Source organism: Triticum urartu, chromosome 5A (assembly GCF_056163025.1).
Source record: "Triticum urartu cultivar PI428250 chromosome 5A, HENAU_Tu73, whole genome shotgun sequence".
Lineage (NCBI taxonomy): Eukaryota > Viridiplantae > Streptophyta > Magnoliopsida > Poales > Poaceae > Triticum > Triticum urartu.
Genome location: NC_141877.1, coordinates 499316772 through 499337391, shown reverse-complemented (window position 1 = coordinate 499337391; position 20620 = coordinate 499316772). Strand labels below are relative to the sequence as shown.

The window sequence follows — 20620 nt, the reverse complement described above, 5'->3', positions numbered from 1 at the left end:
GCCTTCCCTGTAAAAAAAGGCCATGTGAATATGGTGGGTGAAGTGTCTAAAAGGGAACCGTACTTTTTTGAGTTGGGACTTTTCGGTTTTTCTTACGTGCGATGTAGGGAGTAGCCGGGATAGTCGGCTGTAATGGCCACCATGGCATCGTCGCAGCTTAACTGATAGAACTGTCAGTTTATCAGCTCCACGTAGATAACCGGATCTTCTTCGAGTCCGGAGTCGAGGGCCCGGTCAGGGTCCTCCGGTTGTGGAGAGGGGCTGCTGACCTCCTTTATGGCTTTTCGCAGTTCCTGCCGCAAATTGGCAAGGTGAATACTTACAACGAAAAATGCGGGAAAATGGAAGTAAGGGGATATAGCTTACCCAGCTTGGAGGATTGTACATGGAGAATCCATCCCGTGGCTTGATGCGGGTGAACTCCTCCTCCTCTCCCTTGAACAGTTCGGACAGAATTTTGGCTAATGCGGCAGCATCGCCCGGACCCTTATGCCGGTAGCGGGTGGCGTCATCCTCCCCGTTGAAACACCACAAGGGGTGCCCACGGTATTGAAGTGGTTGCACTCCCGGCATTATGCAAATCGACATAACTTCGGTTATTGTCAATCCTGACTGAGCTAGTGCCTTAATCTGGTTCATCAGATAGAGGACTTCTCTGTCATCTTCCACCCGGGGGCTCCGTGGGGGCCAACTTCGGCGCTTCTTCAGAGGAGCATTGTTGAACTCAAGAAGACCCCGCCAAATAGGATCCGAAAGGGGAACGTCCTCCATATAAAACTATTCTAAAGGCTAGTCTTTGGACGGCTTCTTCGGGGTACCGGACAGATATCCGGTATCGGCGATGCGCCATACTTCGGCTCCGCCCACTTGATAAAGTGGTTCCCTCTGTGTGCGAGGGACGAGGCAAATTAGCCTTTTCCACAGCTCGAAGTGAGCCTCGCAGCCCAGGAACAACTCGCAGAGAGCAACATAGCCGGCGATGTGTAGAATGGAGGCAGGGGTGAGATTGTGTAATTGGAGGCCGTAGAACTCCAAGAGCCCGCGGAGGAACGGATGAATAGGAAATCCGAGTCCCCTTAGTAAGTAAGGAACAAGGCAAACCCGTTCCCCCATGGAGGGACAGGGAAAGTTCTCCGCTTGCTCCCCGCCATTGTAGGTGGCGGTCCTGGCTCGAACGGGCACCATATACACCGGAGGGAGAAATCCCTTGGTCTACAGTTCGACTAATCGACTGTGTGGGACTAAACACCTCTCCCAATCACCAAGCTTAGGGCTACGAGGGCGGGAGGAGGAGCTACAGAGGTCGGCCATGCTAGAATGGATCTTTCCGAAACACGCTCTGATGGATTCTCGCTGAGTGGAGGATGGCGTGGATCGGATCTAAGAATCCCAATCCCTTTAATAGACAATTTATTTACCTGGCTAGGGGGGCGAATGTAAAAATGCCCTAGCGCCTCGTATTCGTTCGACGTATGAGGGGTATCCCTTATTGGGCGCAGAAGCCAATAGGATCAACATTTATGGGGCCGTATACTACTTACAAACACTTGGAAATTGGAGAAGAACCCGCCTTGCAAAGCCGAAGACAATACTGCGCGCCGGACTCATCGTCATTGAAGCCTGGTTCAGGGGCTACTGAGGGAGTCCTGGATTAGGGGGTCTCCGGACAGCCAGACTATGTCCTTTGGCCGGACTGTAGGACTATGAAGATACAAGATTGCATACTTCGTCCCGTGTCCGGATGGGACTCTACTTGGCGTGGAATGCAAGCTAGGCAATACGGATATGTATATCTCCTCCTTTGTAACCGACCTTGTGTAACCCTAGCCCCCTCCGGTGTCTATATAATCCGGAGGGTTTTAGTCCGTAGGACAACACACAATCATACCATAGGCTAGCTTCTAGGGTTTAACCTCTCTGATCTCGTTGTAGATCTACTCTTGTACTACCCATATCATCCATATTAATCAAGCAGGACGTAGGGTTTTACCCCCATCAAGAGGGCCCGAACCTAGGTAAAACATCGTGTCCCCTGCCTCCTGTTACCATCCGCCTTAGACGCATAGTTCGGGACCCCTTACCCAAGATCCACCGGTTTTGACACCGACAGTTACACTCCAATATCTGTATGCATTGCAGTGTTTATTGCACCCACCAGGATTTCCAATCCCATGGATGTTCGGTCCATACGATTTGTCACGACCTTTGGACTGTCCTGCTTGTTGGAGTAGGCGGGGCCCCTGCATGCCACGCATAGTTGGACAATTAATCTTCTATTTAGTATTTCAACATAGTGATTTCCTGGTAAGGATTCACTCGTGTCACATCAAGTAAATCTTATTGATTTACTGTCTAAATCTTATTGATTTAATGTCATGTTTTCTTTCGTTTCCTGCAATTTTACGATGCAGGTTTTGCCATGTGACATTCATCACGGAATAAACCGTTTGGTTTGCTCTACGATGGCTATTTTTGCAGGTTTCACTTCTTATGTCGTGTCAGTAACGAAGGCACTGTCCATCACTTATATTACTGGAAAAAATTGGATCAGTCTATTGTCTGAGTACAAGATGAATCCCTATGATGAACTGCAGTTTGGTTTAACAAAAACGCCACAATTAGTCTTTCTCGCGTTTAAAAGAAATGTAGAAAAAAACTGGATCACGATCACAGATCCTAGTCAAGTTAGAAAGCTGATCATAGCAGACCAAACACGATCACCACTGTCTCGCACAGATCGAGCACCGGCAGTTGCTCTAGCACTTATAGCGGAAGCAGATCAGTCTGATCCAGCTGAGGATTGGGCACTGACTGCGTCAGCGGATCAGTCTGATCTACCGGAGGATCGGGCATCGACACCGGCACCAGCTCTACAAGGAGCACCATCTCCGGCAGCAGCAGCGGCTTCGGCACCTGGACCAACACTTGCACTTGCATCTGCTCTGGCCCGTGCAGTTGCACCGACAATAGACTGGGCTGCAGTTCGCACTTCATATACCAAAGTCCTTACAAAAAACGACATGTCCCCCTTCTTGGTAAGCATTGGCCGCCCAAGTGCTTCGTTCTTTTTTCTTTCCATGTTGTTTCACATGATTCACTGTGTTGATCTAACTGTTTGGGTATGTCTTCTTGTTTGCAAACAGAGAATTCCTAGAGCAACGAGGGAGTCATTCAACAATCCGGGTGACCGGGCCAAGTTTCTCTTACCATGCACAGCCTTGGTGTGAATGAACCTGCTCAATATACAGTAAGTACAAAGGATGGTCGCATGATGATTGATGCTAAAGGATGGTCAAGGTTCAAATCGAAATCATATCTTGCGGTAGGGGATGATGTCAAAATCGAACTTTCTTAGCAAGGAGAGCTGGTCCAAATCAACTTTGAAATTCTTCAGTAGCAGCACGCAACTGTCGAACTGATCTATCCTCCGAGAGATTTTGATGTAATAATCTGGCATGGTCAAACACATGTCCTATGTGTATAAGTAGTACGACAGTATTATTTATCACATGGTATATCGTTGATAGAATTGCAACTCTGATTGCTGGTTAGGAACTGTCGTTCGATTTCATTCCAACAGCTGTCGTGCTTTATTCAATTTTGTGTATTCTCCTTGCGACAGCATCTAAAACCAGCCCCGTACCGATCGCCTGCAATATGAAAAGCGCTGAGGTAGAACACGTGGGCCCCCAAACATGCAGGGTCGGCCTACGGCCCAAAGTCCAGAACCGTGAGCCTACTTAAGTATTATATTCTCAGCTAAACCCCCATAATGCCTGTGCGTTGCAGAGGGAGTATATTTCTCGGCAAGGTGAGCCTGTGATATAAAAGATTTGTATATTTCTTTACAAAGGGAGCATCTCTCTGTCAAAAATATATATTTATGTGTTACTAGTTACTCCTGTCTTTCTGCTTCCTTTCGCTGATATGTGGGGCAACGGGGTCCACGTGCCATATGCACAAATTAGAGTGCACAACTCCACGGTGGACACACCTCGGTCATAGCGCCGCAGTAATGCCCAATGAGCCGTCAAATAACAACCCCCCCCCCCTTCCAGCTTTAGTAGTAAGATGGACGGATGAAGCGGCAATATTTCACTAGGCCTGAATCCCCTTCTCCCTTGTCTGCTTGTTCGGAGAAAACCCCGTCTCGGCGATTGCATAGGGTTTTCTCATAGAAAACCAGGTACAAATTCTTCATCCATCCCAAATAAATCCAAGTCCCTTGGTCGCAGGTAATGCTAGGATGGCAGCCGCCGCCGTTGATGCATTTTTCTTCCTACTGAATCTAGTGTGTTTCATTTAAAGTGCCCAAAGTGCGAGTACCCTACAGGTTTCTGCGCCCTCGGCGAGATGCCACACTTGTTCCTTCTCATCCTAACACAGCATTTTGAAATGCGCACAGTATGTTCCTAGAATCCTCTTTTCTATCCGGGAGGGTGGGATTTTTTTGAACATGCTGTGTTCTCATATTATTTTTCCTGCAGTGTACTATTTGCTCTACCAGAACACATGTACTCAAGATGCTCGGCCTTTGCATAACTGAATACACTAGTTTAATGGTCACAGTGAAGACAAGCCATGGATATAAGTTCCGAGTTGGGTTCATGAACCTAGAAGATCGCTGCTTTTTTTATGGCCGAACTTGGATAAACTTTCTCAAGTGTTACGGACTGAAAGTTGGCGCACGAATGTTGATGTAAATAGCAGAACCTGGTCTCATCTTCACTGCGATCTTCCACCCTGACGTCGTTCCAATTGTTCATCCATGTTAGTTTTGTATTTGGTTCTTGCTTGTTGCCTCGATTACTTCTTAATCCACCTATTCTGTCTAACTAATCACAATTTAACTTTAGAAGTAGCAACGAATCTCTCACGAAGATGCTACTTCTAACTAATATTTTCTTATAATTGGTGGCACGTGTAGGTTTTTTCAGAGTTAAGCAATCTGCTCGTTTGTTACTCTGTAATAACTCGGCTGTTACTAATGGCACTGAAGTTGACTAGATCGACGTCCACAAGTTCCTACACTTTATTGATCGTCTTGAGCTCCTTGTGGGGCGTTTCAATGGTGGAAGGCCATGTGGGATATGTGTGCCACTGCTGCACTCGATGAACAGGTCCAATTGTGTCGAGAAACTTATGGTACGAGCTGTTTTCTATTATATATGTTCTTCATAAACTATTGTTTGTACATAGTTTTACAGCTGTGATCTTCTTGAAACAGGAACTGCCGAGTTCTATTGTTCCTATACAAATGCCCGACCATGGTCGGGTCAGACTTGCGCTTGGTCACAACATGATGTTTATGTCGACCTACTCAATTCCCCTTGGAGGTGAAAAGATACTTATTCATGGGTGGTCTCAAATAATGAAGGCTCGTCCATCTTGGAGAATAGGACAGAAGATTATGTTCATGCTTTTCCATGGCTCTAAGGCAAATATCCTTTTTATTGACCACGTTGCGAGATGAAGCCGCTTTCAGAAGGTTTTGGATGCACGGGGTGGCGCCTGGGCCTTGTCCTGGGGCTTGGCGGCCTCACCCTTGGTTAACTGTAGGAAAAGTAGCATTGTTCGAGGCGTGCTTTGTACGGTTAAACCTGTATAAGTACTCATACAGCTTTCAGCTTTGGTTGTTAAGTGCCTCTCCTGGTTTCAGTTAAGGTTGTTAAATACTCATGCTGCTTTTACAGTCTGTCGTGTTTCTTCAGTCCTATCTTCCTCCAGCCGCCAAAACCAAACCAGCACCGGCAGGGCCGCCGGCTTCTGCCTCCCACGGCTGGCTGCACCTCAGCGCACGCATCGCCGCCCCACCGTCTCCTAAATCGTTAACGCCGACGTCCTCCGCACGCTTTGGTGCACTGGTAGCGGCGCCGCCCTCTCGCGTTGTCAACATGGTCAAAAAACAACAGGAATCGGCAGAAGTACGTGGAGAGGATGACAGTAGGGGCCCACCACGTCAGTGTATGGAAAAATAAAATGCTTCCTCCTAGTGTTTTCCTGACATCTGGGACCCACGACATTGTGAGCGTATGTACTCAATAGACAAGAGAACATCACATGATCGGCTGACACCTGGGACGTAGCTACTCGAGCAGTAATTTTTTTGTTTGGTATTGTTGAGACGGAGGAGGGTTTGAACTGGGTTGTGGCCCGTCTAGCCCAAGCTTATATTTTATGTTCACCATGTGACCAGCCAGCTATTTTTTCTTTGTGGAAATGAGCCCAGTTTATTTTTTCTGAAGAATACCCAATCCAGGCCTACTTATTTTTCTATGCCCTGATGGGCTGCAACTCTTTCAAGACGCCTGCAAATCTTGAAAGTAATATGAAATGGGTTGTAAATATAAAAACAGATGACAAATTGGCAATTACTTTATAATTTCTAAATTTTTTCACATCTGGCTCGAGTATAAAAGAGGGAGTGGTCTGACTTGTGGGCCTGTTTACTTGATGCGTATGCAAGATTTTTTTAGTTATTATATACGTCAACAAACGATTCTAGCAGACGTAACCATTGGATGTCAATCCAACGACCGTCTTGTTTCTTCAATCTCTGATCTTCTTGCTCCAGCCGCCAAAGCAGCGCCGGCGGGACCGCCTACTCCCGCCTCCCGTGGCCGGCTGTGTTGCCGCGCAGGCCTCAGCACCCCCTACTACTCCCACCGTTGGCCGGGGCATCCCTCTACTCACCCACACCCCCAGTTATTCTGCGGCGACGGCAGCCTCACACCGCAGCCGAACCGGTGAACCCACATACTCCTCTCCGCGCGGGCTTCCACTGTCGCGTCTTCCCCGGCTCCGCGTCATCCCCTTCCTAGGCCTCGCCGTGGTTCTCTCGGTGCGGCGTGGTAAATGTGGTCAACAACCAACTTCCATCGGAATTGTACTGTACGTGGAGAGGCTGACAGCTGGGTCCACGACAGCCACAAGGAAGTGCCTCCTTATTATGCGGAATATAATTATTCCTCCACCTGATAGCAGTGACCCACCGGCAGGCCACCAGTATTTCGTGGAAAAAACCATTTCCCCTGACTGCTGGGACCCACAGGACGGGCCACCATATTTCGCGAAAAAAACGTTCCCCCCGCTGTCAGCTCGGACCCAACGGAAGTGCCTCCTTATTACGCACAAAAAAATGAATACCCCCTGCTAGCTGGGACCCACCTTGGTGGGAGCCTGACTTGGGGGCCTACTAAGTTGACTGGGATGGAGGCCTTTGTCAACTTACTCAATATATGAACGATTCTAGCTCAAGTGACCGTACGATGTCCATCCAACGGCCGTAGTGCTTCTTCAACCTCTGGTCTTCTTGCTCCAGCCGCCCAAAGAAGCGTCGGTCGTGCCGCCTACTCCTGCCGCCCGTGGCCGGCTGTGATGCCGCGGAGGCCTCACCGCCCCCTACTACTCCCACTGCTGGCCAGGCCATCCCTCTACGCACCCACACCCCCTGTTATTTTGTGGCGATGGCAACCTCACACCGCAGCCGAACGAGTGAACCCTCATACTCCTCTACGTGTGGGCATCCACTGCCGCGTCTTCGCCGGCTCCGCATCATCCCCTTCCAAGGCCTCGCCGTCATCCACCGCCCTGGTGCTCTCAGCATGGCGTGGTAAACGTGGTCAAGGAATGGCTTCCATCGGATGTGGACTGTACGTGGAGAGGCTGACAACTGGGTCCACGGCCGCAGCAAGGAAGTGACTCCTTATTATGCGCAAAATAATTATTCTTCCACCTGACAGCGGGGACCCACCGGACGGCCACCGTATTTCATGAAAAAAACATTTCCCCCTGAATGCTGGGACCCACTAGCTACATCTTCGCACGCAAGGAAGTGCCTTCGAAAAAAAATGATTCGCCCCCTGACTGCTGGGACCCACCAGCTACATCTTCGCACGCAAGGAAGTGCGTCCGAAAAAACGATTCCCCCCTGACTGCTGGGACCCACCAGCTACATCTTCGCACCCAAGGAGGTGCGTCCGGGAAAAAAAAATGATTCCCCCCTTACTGCTGGGACCCAGCAGCTACACCTTCACAGGCAAGGAAGTGCTTGGCAGTCGGGACCCACCTGGTCGAAGCGTACGTAGCGTTGTCATTCTGGTCGCGAACGTGGATGTACATATATACGAGTCGATGTAGAGGCACGCACGTGTCGTAGTAGAGGCGTGTAGGTGTCGTAGTAGAGGCGCATACATAGCATGTACACGTACATACAGCGGCCAGGGTGCAAGAAAGAAAATACGGCCATGTACATACATACGGGCAGGGTCTCGAACGCCTACTCGCGCATATGTGTGGCCAAGGCTCGTGTACATGGCTGGGTTGGAACGGAGAAACATCGTCGTCGTCGTGTTCATGGGGAGGCAATGGAATGCGTCGTGTTCATGGGGAGGCAACGGAATGTGTCGTGTTCATGGGGAGGCAACATAATGCATTGTGTTCATCGGGAGGCAATGGAACGCGTGGGAGCCAACCGGCTGGGTCGGAACGGAATGCATGGTTGTGTTCATCGGGAGGGCTTGGACGGAACAGGCGATGGAAATGAGGCCTAGAGTACCGCAAAATGGAGGAAACGGCCTTGTGTTCGACCGGCCACGTTCGAAACGGGATCCTGTTCATCGGGAGGGGTCTGGCGTACCGCAAAACAACGCTTGAAGAACTCTAGCATGCTTTCCTCTACACTTTTTTCATAATATGAATCTATTTTCCATGTGTATTCATTAATGGTATTTGGGTCACCGAACCCAATGCCATAGCGTCCACCTTTTTCATTTCATAAATCTTCATCCTGCATAATACCAGAGAAAAGAATATAGTGAGGATAATTACAGGTAATGATTGATCAAAATGATCACTACAGCTAGCTTGAGACTTAAATTACAGAAAGAAATCACTTACAGACAATAGCTACTGACGATAGATTTGTCGAGTGCGTCTTGATTGTATAGCTGAAATAGTTCTGAATACTCAACGATCACAGCTTTCTCATGGTAGTAATGATCCTTCTTGACATTCACCTTGAGGGACTCTCGATTGGAAATCTTGGTAATGTCCATGTACCACTGATGCAATTCATACATTCTCGTTGGGAGCTTATTGACCTCGTCTGGCTCGACCAAAGGTTGGCCCCGGACATATTTCCGTTTTATTTCCTCTTCTCTAGTTGGAGACATGGGCTCGATATCGAGGAGTTGTCCAACAGTGATCCCGATCGTTTCAGCCTGCGCAATTTGCTCCTCGGTTATTACCACATCGCCCATCCCGAGAACGTTAACGGTCTGCCCACAATAATATTGGGCACGCCTACTCTCATGTGTTGTTGGCACAACAAGCGGGAGGATTGATTGCGCCGCCTGTTCTACCAGCTGGGGAACGGTTTTACCGCTCCTTTTGCCAGCTGATTTGCTCGAGCTCAAGCTCGCCTCTTTCTGTAGATGTGCTCGATTTAACTTCTTGATGTGGCACTCATAGTCTGTGTCAACAGGCTTGGGAGCTGGTGGTCTAGCCATACGAATGAAGTGGTCAATCTTTTCCACAGGCACTTTCTCCCTTGGCGGCGGTTGCGGTTTCGGTGCAAAATGGGCTTCCACCTCGGCCTTCGATATGGCTACGTTTTCCTCCTCGGACTTGTCATAAGGCCTCTGCGGAAGAGGCGCGAGGCTTGGACCATATTGAAATCGCTTGCCTCCGCCTGTACCTCCAGTACTACCTCGACTTGTACCGCTACACACCATAGCTGAGGCGGCTCTCTTCCGTGATTGCTGAGGCAGCGAAGACGGATGACGTGGCTGAGTTGGAGGAGGAGGAGTGTCCTGAAGCTGTACCGGACTTGGAGGAGGAGTGGCCTGACGCTTTACCGGACTTGGAGGAGGAGGAGTGGCCTGAAGCTGTGCCGGACTTGGAGGAGGAGTGGCCTAACACGTTGGTGGACTTGGAGGAGCGGGAGTCTGCTGACTCGGTGGCGGACTTCGACGAGGAGTCGGATGACGCGGTGTCGGTGGCCTTCGAAAGATGATGCAATCCTTTCTCCATAGGTTGATACGATGGTTGGCCTCTCCCAGTGTGTGCTCATTGTCACCTCCAGGAATGTCAAGCTCTAGCCCCGAATATTGGTCCACCACCTCATCAACCAAGACACGAGCATAGCCCGCTGGAATCGGGTTGCAATGGAAGGTTGCCTCGGGGGGATTTGTAAAAGCAAGGGCGTCCGCCACCTTCATGGATATGTTATTCATTTTGAAGTGTAGCTCACAGTTAGTGTTCTCCATGATGTCATCCACTGGGTAGCTATCCAGCAATGCGTCGCCCGGGGCAGAACCCATGCTGCTTCTCGGCATGGATGGGACGGTGCTATCCAATGGTGGATCATCCGCTAGCTGCTGAGACCCCCTTTGCTGGCTAAGTGAGTCGATCTGCTCCTTCTGCCGCTGGAATTTGACTGCCAAGTCCGTGTGCGCTGATTCTAGGCCTTGAAGGCGTTCATAGTCTAGCTTCATATGCTCCTCCTCCATCTTCCTCTTCTTCTCCTCCGTAATCTTCTTTCTCGCACGGGTTTTGTAGTCAGCGTTCCAGTCCGAAAACTCCTCATACCACGGAATAGCGCCCATGCCTCGTGTTCTACCCGGGTGTTCAGGATTTCCCAGGGCACGCGTAAGCTCATCGTTCTCTCTGTTGGGATCGAACACCCCCGATCGAGCCTCTTCTATTGCAACAAGTAGCTTATCTTTGGCTCCGTCCAGACATGCCTTCTTCGAAACTTTGCCTGTCTTCGGGTCCAACTCCCCCCATTTCACATAGAACCAAGTCCTGCACCTGGGGGGCCAGCTCAATGTTTCTGGAGTGACACCTGCATCCAGCATCTCTTTCTCAGACTTATCCCACTTAGGCATTCCCACTGCATAGCCACCTGGCCCCAGCATATGGAACTTATCTTTTTTTGCGGCATTGGCCTTGTTTATTCTCGACCGTTCCTTAGATAATTCTGAATCCTTGAATTTCACGAAATCATCCCAATGAGCATCAAGTGTTGGTTGTCAACAAGACCGCCAGTTTCAAGAAAAAGGGTAGAGGGAAGAAGGGGAACTTCAAGAAGAACAGCAAGCCACTTGCTGCTCAAGTGAATAAACCCAAGTCTGGAACTATGCCTGAGACTGAGTGCTTCTACTGCAAAGGAACTGGTCACTGGAAGCGGAACTGCCCCAAGTATTTGGCGGAGAAGAAGGATGGTGAAGTGAAAGGTATATTTGATATACATGTTATTGATGTGTACCTCACTAATGCTCGCAGTTGTGCCTGGGTATTTGATACTGGTTCAGTTGCTAACATTTGCAACTTGAAACAGGGGCTACAGATTAAGCGAAGATTGGCTAAGGACAAGGTGACGATGTGCGTGGGAAATGGTTCCAAAGACGATGTGATCGCCGTTGGCACGCTACATCCACATCTACCTTCGGGATTAGTTTAGACCTAAATAATTGTTGTTTGGTGCCAGCGTTGAGCATGAACATTATATCTGGATCTTGTTTGATGCAATATGATTATTCATTTAAATCAGAGAATAATGGTTGTTCAATTTATATGAGTAATATCTTTTAGGGTTTTTTATTTCTGTGCCCCTGGTTCCTTAGCTCTACTCATTCATCCCCACTCTGTTAACTTTTGCTCACTTTTCCCCACTCCCCTGCCAGAAACCCTCATAATTGGTTATAACGGACGTTCCTGTCGGGTCAATTGCTTTGACAGTTAGCTGACGAGTGGGGCCGCATATACATGGGCGCTCGCAAGACCGCGGTCATGGGGTAGCATGTGTCCATGGACATGCCCGAAACGTCCCATCATATAAAGAGGGTAACCACCTCCATCGCCCCTACCATTTTCCCCGAAATCCCCTCGCTGCCGCATCATCTTCCTCTCCCCCACCGGCGTCGTCTTGCTCTCCTGCACTGCCTCCACCGCACCGTCTCGCTCTCCCCCACCGCATCCTCTTCCTCACCTTCATCACCTCTATCTGTCAGATGGCTGACGCTCGTGGCGAAACTGGCGCAGCGGCCGGAGATGTGGTGGAGCTGCAGGGTCAGGGCACGGTGACCGCGGATGTCAGCGGCGTCCACGGCGGTGCGAGGAAACTCGCAACCGCCGCGGATGTGGCGGGCTCCGCCTGATGACTGCAGAAGGTGACAGCATTGAGTGGCGCAGTCCATCCCGATGCCCCCGTTGCGCCGCCTGCCGTGGAGGAGCAGGTATTTGCACTTGCTTAGATTGTAGAGTAAGTTTGATTGTGATTCATACAGTAGTTCAGATGGTTAGAGTAGTTGGTTCAACGGATGGGCCGGGCTTTTTTATATGTGTTGGGGGTTTTGGACTAGGGTTTGTTGGATAAATTCATTGTAAAAATGCTAGCTAGATGTTGTGAACTATGATTTTAGGTGCTGCAATGATTAGGGTTTTTAGATTTGGATAAATTCGTTGCAAAAATGCTAGATGTTGTGAACAGATTGGTTTTTTTAATTCTTTGATGCTTATTAGATTTTTTTAGTGTTCACAGATTGGGTTTTTTAATGTACTCAAGTTATTTGAAAGTTATATTAGCTCTGTTGTTCACAATATGTAGTTATATTAGCTCTATTGTTCAATGTGTGTGCATGACAATGGAAATTGGAAATAGGATCATAGTATATTAGCCCTATGATCAAGTGTGCATATCTAAATTTCAATATGTAGTTATATTAGCTTTTTGTTCAATGTGTGTGCATGACAATGGAAAATGCAAATAGGATCATAGTATATTAGCCCTATGGTCAATGTGTCATATGTGCATATCTAAATTTTCAATTGGCTTATGTATTTACTAGTGATGGATGTAATTGTATATTCAGGAGGATGATGGTAGGGGGAAGAGGAGGAAGATAGACTATACTTTCGAAGACCCATACGATCCAGCGTATGGTGACGACGAAGAGTATGAGGTAAGCCTACTTGAAATTTAGATTGTTCATTTACTTCGTTTGACATGGTGTATTCCCATGAATCTATAATGTACAAATGTAATTCATTCATGTGTGTAGTATGTCTCTGGGGAAGATGTGGATGTGGACTGCGGCAACTTCGCCTCCTTCAAAGAGAAGGAAAAGGAGAAGATCAGGATCAAGGGCGTGGATTACTACTAAAAGAGCAAGACCAAAACTTGGTGATGCCCCTACTGCACCACCAAGCCAAAGCCAATGTCCGGCCGCTTTGTTCACCTTCTAGCTCATGCAGAAGATGTGGCCATCCACGGCGAGGACTACAAGATTGTGGGGCAGCATGCTTCCCTAGCCAAAGTCATGTCTCCCCTTCCTTGATGTTATGATGTTATGATGTGTTTTAAGTACTTTAGGTTGTTTGCTGAACTATGTGGTGAACTATGTTTGTGAACAGGATGTGGGTTACCTTTTGGTGGTTGGATGAATTTTATATGCATGTGGCTATCTATGTTGGGTATTTTTGTGTTGTTAAATTTATCTGCTATGATTTGTTTCAGTGTTTTGAAAGTTCAGGTGCTGCAATTATCACATATGCTGCAAATATGCTGCAATCCATCATTTGATCAAGGGTTCCCTTTTATCAAATATTCCAATAACAGAGCAAAAAACAACATTTTAATGAAGATGTATTATCAACTATCTATGTTTGTGTAGGAGATCCTGTGTGCAAAATTTGAGGTGATTTAGAGGAGGTCAAAGAAATTTGAATTTGAGAAATGTGCTCCAAATAAGCTCCTAGGCTAGGGTAAACAGCCCATTTGTAATCAAGTTTTTTTGGACGTACTCTAAATGAGCCAAATGTTTTTTATTAACACCTATTGAATTAATCTTCATATTTTTTGAAATCTTGTAGGTGATAGCTCATATGTGTGAAGGTTTTCTCATGAAAATGACCATAGGACAAGTTTATGATTTTTGGTTGGTAACATGTCACATAAGACAACATTAATATAAAAACTATAGGCCATGTTTTGAAATATGAAAATGGAAAACTAACTTCAGATCCTTCTAATTCATTTTAAAATAAAGGTTTAGTGATTTTTTTAATTTTTCAAAAACAGAAGGTAACACCACCTCCTCTCCTTGAACTCTATGAAATCATGTAGGTGGTAGCTCATATGTGTGAAGGTTTTGTCATGAAAATGACCATAGACCAAGTTTAGTATTTTTGGTTGGTAACATGACACATAAGACAACATTGTGCGCAAGTTTTATATATTTTTTTGATTTTTTTAAATTAATGGCGCTCATTTGACCTCGATCATGCCAGCTAGGGTTTTTTCATGAAAATGACCATAGACCAAGTTTAGTATCTTTCCTCATTAGTGTGTCTTATAAAACGACGAACGACGAAGGTTTCATATTTTTCGATTATTTTTTAATTAGTTATGCTCAGTCAAAGCCTTCAAAACCCCGTTGACCAGCTCAAAACCCCTCTAAACCCCGCGGGGTTTCGCCTAACCCTAGCTCCCAAAGTCAGCCGTCCGATCATACCCTCACGCCAAGCGACATCCCTCAGATTTGGCCTTCTAGAAGGAACTAGGTGGGCTGGCTGTGTGCAGGCTCCGCGCCGTTGGATCACAAGGACGGCTCTGCATTCTTGGATCGTGGGGCAATCCGTGAGAGGCGATCCTATTCGTTGTGCTCGGCTGCTCGCCCTCCACAGACTTTGTAAAAAATAAACGTTATTGGGCCCAAAAGGAAACCAAACTCTGGTTGGGCTGTCGAATTCCGTCGCTTTTGTGCATCATTTGCTTTCTTTTTTGTGAACGTGCTAGATCCGTATTTTTGCATCTTTTTTGCATCGTTTGCTCTGCTTTGTGTGAATGTGCTGGCTTTTTTTTTGCATCGTTTGAAATCAACTGACATTGCATAGCAAATGACCTAACGGCCAAATTCATTTTATAATGCAAATGGCCACAAACTATACAAAAATTGTCTCTTTATGTTCATATAATATATATGACCACGGATTCCCACGCATGTGATACGTCTCCAACGTATCTATAATTTTTGATTGCTCCATGCTATGTTATCTACTGTTTTGGGCAATATTGGGCTTTATTATCCACTTTTATATTATTTCTGGGACTAACCTATTAACCGGAGGCCCAGCCCAGAATTGTTGTTTTTTTGCCTATTTCAGTGTTTCGAAGAAAAGGAATATCAAACGGAGTCAAAACGGAACGAAATCAACTGGAGAAGATATTTTTGGAAGGAAAGCTACTGGATGGACTTGGACCCCACGTCAGGAGCCAAGGGAGGTGCTCACGAGGGTGGGGGGCACCCCCCCTAGGGCTCGCCCCCTGCCTCGTGGGGCCCCTGAAGCTCCACCGATGTACTTCATGCACCCATATATACTCACGTACCCTAAAACTTCCAGAACATAGCATGATAGATCGGGAGTTCCGCCGCCAGAAGCCTCCGTAGCCACCGAAAATCAATCTAGACCCGTTCTGGCACCCTGCCGGAGGGGGCAATCCTTCCCCGGTGGCCATCTTTGTCATCCCGGTGCTCTCCATGACGAGGAGGGAGTAGTTCTCCCTCGGGGCTGAGGGTATGTACCAGTAGCTATGTTGGATATCTCTCTCTCTCTCTCTCGTGTTCTTGAGGTGGTACGATCTTGATGTATCGCGAGCTTTGCTATTATAGTTGGCTCCTATGACGTTTTCTCCCCCCTCTACTCTCTTGTAATGAATTGAGTTTCCCCTTTGAAATTATATTATCAGATTGAGTCTTTAAAGATTTGAGAACACTTGATGTATGTCTTGTCGTGGATATCTGTGGTGACAATGGGATATCACGTGATTCACATGATGTATGTTTTGGTGATCAACTTGCGGGTTCCTCCCATGAACCTATGCACAGGGGTTGGTACATGTTTTCGTCGTGATTCTCCGGTAGAAACTTTGGGGCACTCTTTGAGGTCCTATGTGTTGGTTGAATAGATGAATCTGAGATTGTGTGATGCATATCGTATAATCATACCCACGGATACTTGAGGTGACAGTGGATTATCTATGTGACATTAGGGTTTTGGTTGATTTGTGTCTTAAGGTGTTCTTCTAGTACGAACTCTAGGGCTGTTTGTGACACTTATAGGAACAGCCCAACGGATTGATTGGAAAGAATAACTTTGAGGTGGTTTCATACCCTACCATAATCTCTTCGTTTGTTCTCCGCTATTAGTGACTTTGGAGTGACTCTTTGTTGCTAGTTGAGGGATAGTTATGTGATCCAATTATGTTAGTATTGTTGAGGGAACTTACACTAGTGAAAGTATGAACCCTAGGCCTTATTTCCTATCATTGCAATACCGTTTACGATCACTTTTATAATTCGTTACCTTTCTGTTTTTATAATTTCAGATTACAAATACCTTTATCTACTATCCATATACCACTTGTAGCACCATCTCTTCGCCGAACTAGTGCACCTATACAATTTACCATTGTATTGGGTGTGTTGGGGACACAAGAGACTCTTTGTTATTTGGTTGCAGGGTTTCTTGAGATAGAATTATCTTCATCCTACGCCTCCTACGGATTGATAAACCTTAGGTCATCCACTTGATGGAAATTTTCTACTTTCCTACAAACCTCTGCACTTGGAGGCCCAACAACGTCTACAAGAAGAAGGTTGTGAAGTAGGCATCAAGCTCTTTTCTGGCGCCGTTGCCGGGGAGGTGAGTGCTTGAAGGTATATCTTTAGATCTTGCAATCGAGTCTTTTAGTTTCTTGTTTTATCACTAGTTTAGTCTATAAAAGAAAACTACAAAAACAAATGGAATTGAGTTTGTCTCATACGCTTCATCTTTTTAAAATCTTTCGTGAGTATGATGGAAAGGATAATTGTGCTCAAGTGCTAGAAGAAGAAATTTATAAAATGTTTGGCACTAAATATTTGAAGGATGAGCATGATTGCAATGTTGTTAGTACAAATTCTTTGAATATCTATGATACTAATGATGATTGCACTAGTTATGATGAAAATGTCTCCTATAAACATGTCATTTTTTGTCGAGTATATTGGGTTTGTAAGTACACACCAAATAGGGAAGATAGATATTGCAAGAGGCATAAGTACTTAGAAACTGAATTTTTGCAAGAAAGTCTTGATGATTGTGCTGAAAAATTCAATATTTTTCGCGCCCCTTGTGAACTTTGCAATGAACATGGTAATTTAAATCTCCAATGCAAATTGTTTCATGACCGAATCGTATCCAAAAATTGTGATAATTTGATATCCCTTGAGCATCATAAAGAGCATAGTCTTCTTTTGGAGTATGAGGAAATGAGACGTATAACTGAGGGTATTCCAAAGTTTAATCTTGATAGATTTCTTGATTTTGATCTGGAGAAAATTTATATGTATTGTGCGGTGAATTGTATTGAAAATCCTTATATTGCCAATTACATAAAGGAAAGAAAACAAATAGAAGATGAAGATAATACTAATGAAAGGGAAGAAACTTCCCAATATCCTACTATTATTTATTATGATGAATCAGGTAACGAGGAGGAGCCTCCTATTCAACCAATCTCATTAATAAGGAGCTCCAAAAAGACGATTGAACCCACACATGATGTGTTGAAGAAGAAGAAAAAAAAGGAAGAGAGGTAAAAAGATATCTCTCCCAAATAATGTTGCTCCTATTACTATTGTGCCTCATGAAAATATAATTATGGAAGATACACTAGTGCAGAACCGGGTAATAGCACTGGTTCGTAAGGCCCTTTACTGCCGGTTTGGTACCGGCGCTAAAGTGTAGGCACTAAAGCCCCCCCGTTTAGTACCGGTTCAGCACGAACCGGTGCTAAAGGCCAACCACGTGGCACGAGCCAGCTTCGGGGGCAGGGAGCCCTTTAGTACCGGTTGGTGTCACCAACCGGTATTAAAAGGTTGGGGGGTTTGGGTTTATGATTTCTTTTTCATTTCATTTTGTGTTTTCCATTTAATTCTTTTTTGTTTGCTGGTATTTTACGATACTACATATTGTACACGTTATGCATATATATATATACATATATCATCGAATGTCTCACAACCACCATTAATTAATTCACACATATATACACACACATGTGTATATATATATATAGGACTCATTTTTTGTACTCTTGGAGTATGTACTCCCATCTTCAATATACCTCGTATATGCATTGATTATACCCCTTATCATTCTCAATATACTTCATTAAATATTCTAAGATACCTCAATACATGTTTTGTTGAAAAAAAATATCATTTACTACCTACTTTTTGCAATATACCTTTTTCACGTACAAACAAATCAGTATATACGTAAACCTTTGAAAATATGAGGCACACATGATGTTTTTTCTTTAAATCCATTTTAGGGTATCTCGTAATTATTAATGAAGTATATTCATCTATGTGGTATATGAGGAGCGAGAGTACGTACTCCCAGGAGTACACAACCATTTTCCTATATATATATATATATATATATATATATATTTATATATACAATTTCTCCTAATTGGTGCCTTCGGAGCACGATAACAATTGGAAGTGGTTCATGGGGGCGGTAGCGGGTAATAGTATTCTCCTTTGGGATCTATGACCTGGTCGAGCAAAAATCCCACTATTTCCTCTTGAATTGCTTCTATGCGGTCCTCTGTTAGGAGCTTCTCCTGCACCTCTTTGAACTGTTAAGAAGGAGATCAATATGCATGTGTATTAGTTGTGTGATTAGATATCGATAATGGTGTAAAAATTGTGAATAGTGTTCTGACAAACGTAGCCACTCCTGTCTTTGAGATTTGCTCCTTTCGGACGCCATCATGCGAATGTTCTCGCAAACGTAGTATGCACAAAGATTATTCCCCAGCGCCTGCTTCATGGCCTTTACGAGAATGGAATTTGATCAGATAATAATTAATCAATCATGATAATTAAAGAGATGGCAGCTAGCTAGTACTACTTAATTACTTACCTGGGGTCGATACCATTTCAGATTTTGTTTTCATGGGCTTGGAGTGACCCTGATGAACTTTGCCCAAACCCTGCCTGCCGACAAAGAAAATGAATAAATGGGTTATTAAATAGTTGTTATCAAGAAATGACGAACTAATTAAATAGGCCGAGATATAGTTAATAATGATTGAAATTACCTGTTGACTATCCCCTTCACGATGGTGTAGTCACTTGCTTTCTTAAGTAGTGAGTCTAGTACTTCAACTGTTCCTTCATCAACTTTAATGATTAACAAGATCCAGTGAAATCTACATGCACACACGTTTGCATGTCTTAATTAAGCGGGCATATGTAAGCAAAAACATGCATGTAGCTAGCTAGTAGGCAAAAACAGAATTTGTAGTACAAGACAGTGTGACTCACTCAAAGTTGTAAGGAAGTAGTATATCTTCATTGTATTTGACGCCCTTGAAGCACTCTAGCATGCTTTCCTCTACACTTTTTTCGTAATATGAATCTATTTTCCATGTGTATTCATTAATGGTATTTGGGTCAACGAACCAATGCCATAGCGTCCACCTTTTTTCATTTCATAAATCTTCATCCTGCATAATACCACAGAAAATAATATAGTGAGGATAATTACAGGTAATGATTGATCAAAATGATCACTACAGCTAGCTTGAGACTTAAATCACAGAAAGAAATCACTTACAGACAATAGCAACTGACGATAGATTTGTTGAGTGCGTCTTGATTGTATAGCTGAAATAGTTCTGAATACTCAACGGTCACAGCTTTCTCATGGTAGTAATGATCCTTCTTGACATTCACCATGAGGGACTCTCGATTGGAAATCTTGGTAATGTCCATGTACCATTGATGCAATTCATACATTCTCGTTGGGAGCTTATTGACCTCGTCTGGCTCGACCAAAGGTTGACCCCAGACATATTTCCGTTTTATTTCCTCTTCTCTAGTCAGAGACATGGGCTCGATATCGAGGAGTTGTCCAATAGTGATCCCGATCGTTTTAGCCTGCGCAATATGCTCCTCGGTTGTTACCACATCGCCCACCCCGGGAACGTTAACGGTTTGCCCACAATAATATTGGGAGCGCCTACTCTCATGTGTTGTTGGCACAACAAGCGGGGGGATTGATTGCGCCGCCTGTTCTCCCAGCTGGGTAACAGTTTTACCGCTCCTTTTGCCAGCTGATTTGCTCGAGCTCAAGGTCGCCTCTTTCTGTAGATGTGCTCGATTTAACTTCTTGATGTGGCGCTCATAGTCTGTGTCAATAGGCTTGGGAGCTGGTGGTCTAGCCATACGAATGAAGTTGTCAATCTTTTCCATAGGCACTTTCTCCCTTGGCGGAGGTTGCAGTTTTGGTGCAAAATGGGCTTCCACCTCGGCCTTCGATATGGCTACGTTTTCCTCCTCGGACTTGTCGTAAGGCCTCTGCGGAAGAGGCGCGAGGCTTGGACCATATTGAAATCGCTTTCCTCTGCCTATACCTCTAGTACTACCTCGACTTGTACCGCTACACACAATAGACGAGGCAGCTCTCTTCCATGATTGCTGAGGCGGCGAAGACGGCTGACGTTGCTGAGTTGGAGGAGGAGGAGTGTCCTAAAGCTGTGCCGGACTTGGAGGAGGAG

The 20620-nt window shown here is 45.6% G+C and overlaps 1 protein-coding gene across 1 annotated transcript in view; it reads left to right on the top strand.

Moving 5' to 3' along the window:
- Nucleotides 1-13166, top strand: part of LOC147972263 (uncharacterized) — a 79943-nt gene extending 66777 nt beyond the window's left edge. Inside the window, exons 2-3 of the mRNA XM_087524278.1 lie at nt 12876-12965; nt 13065-13166. Of these exons, the coding sequence (XP_087380404.1) occupies nt 12876-12965; nt 13065-13166 (192 nt within the window). The remainder of the gene's footprint in view (nt 1-12875; nt 12966-13064) is intronic.
- Nucleotides 13167-20620: the final 7454 nt, after the last annotated feature.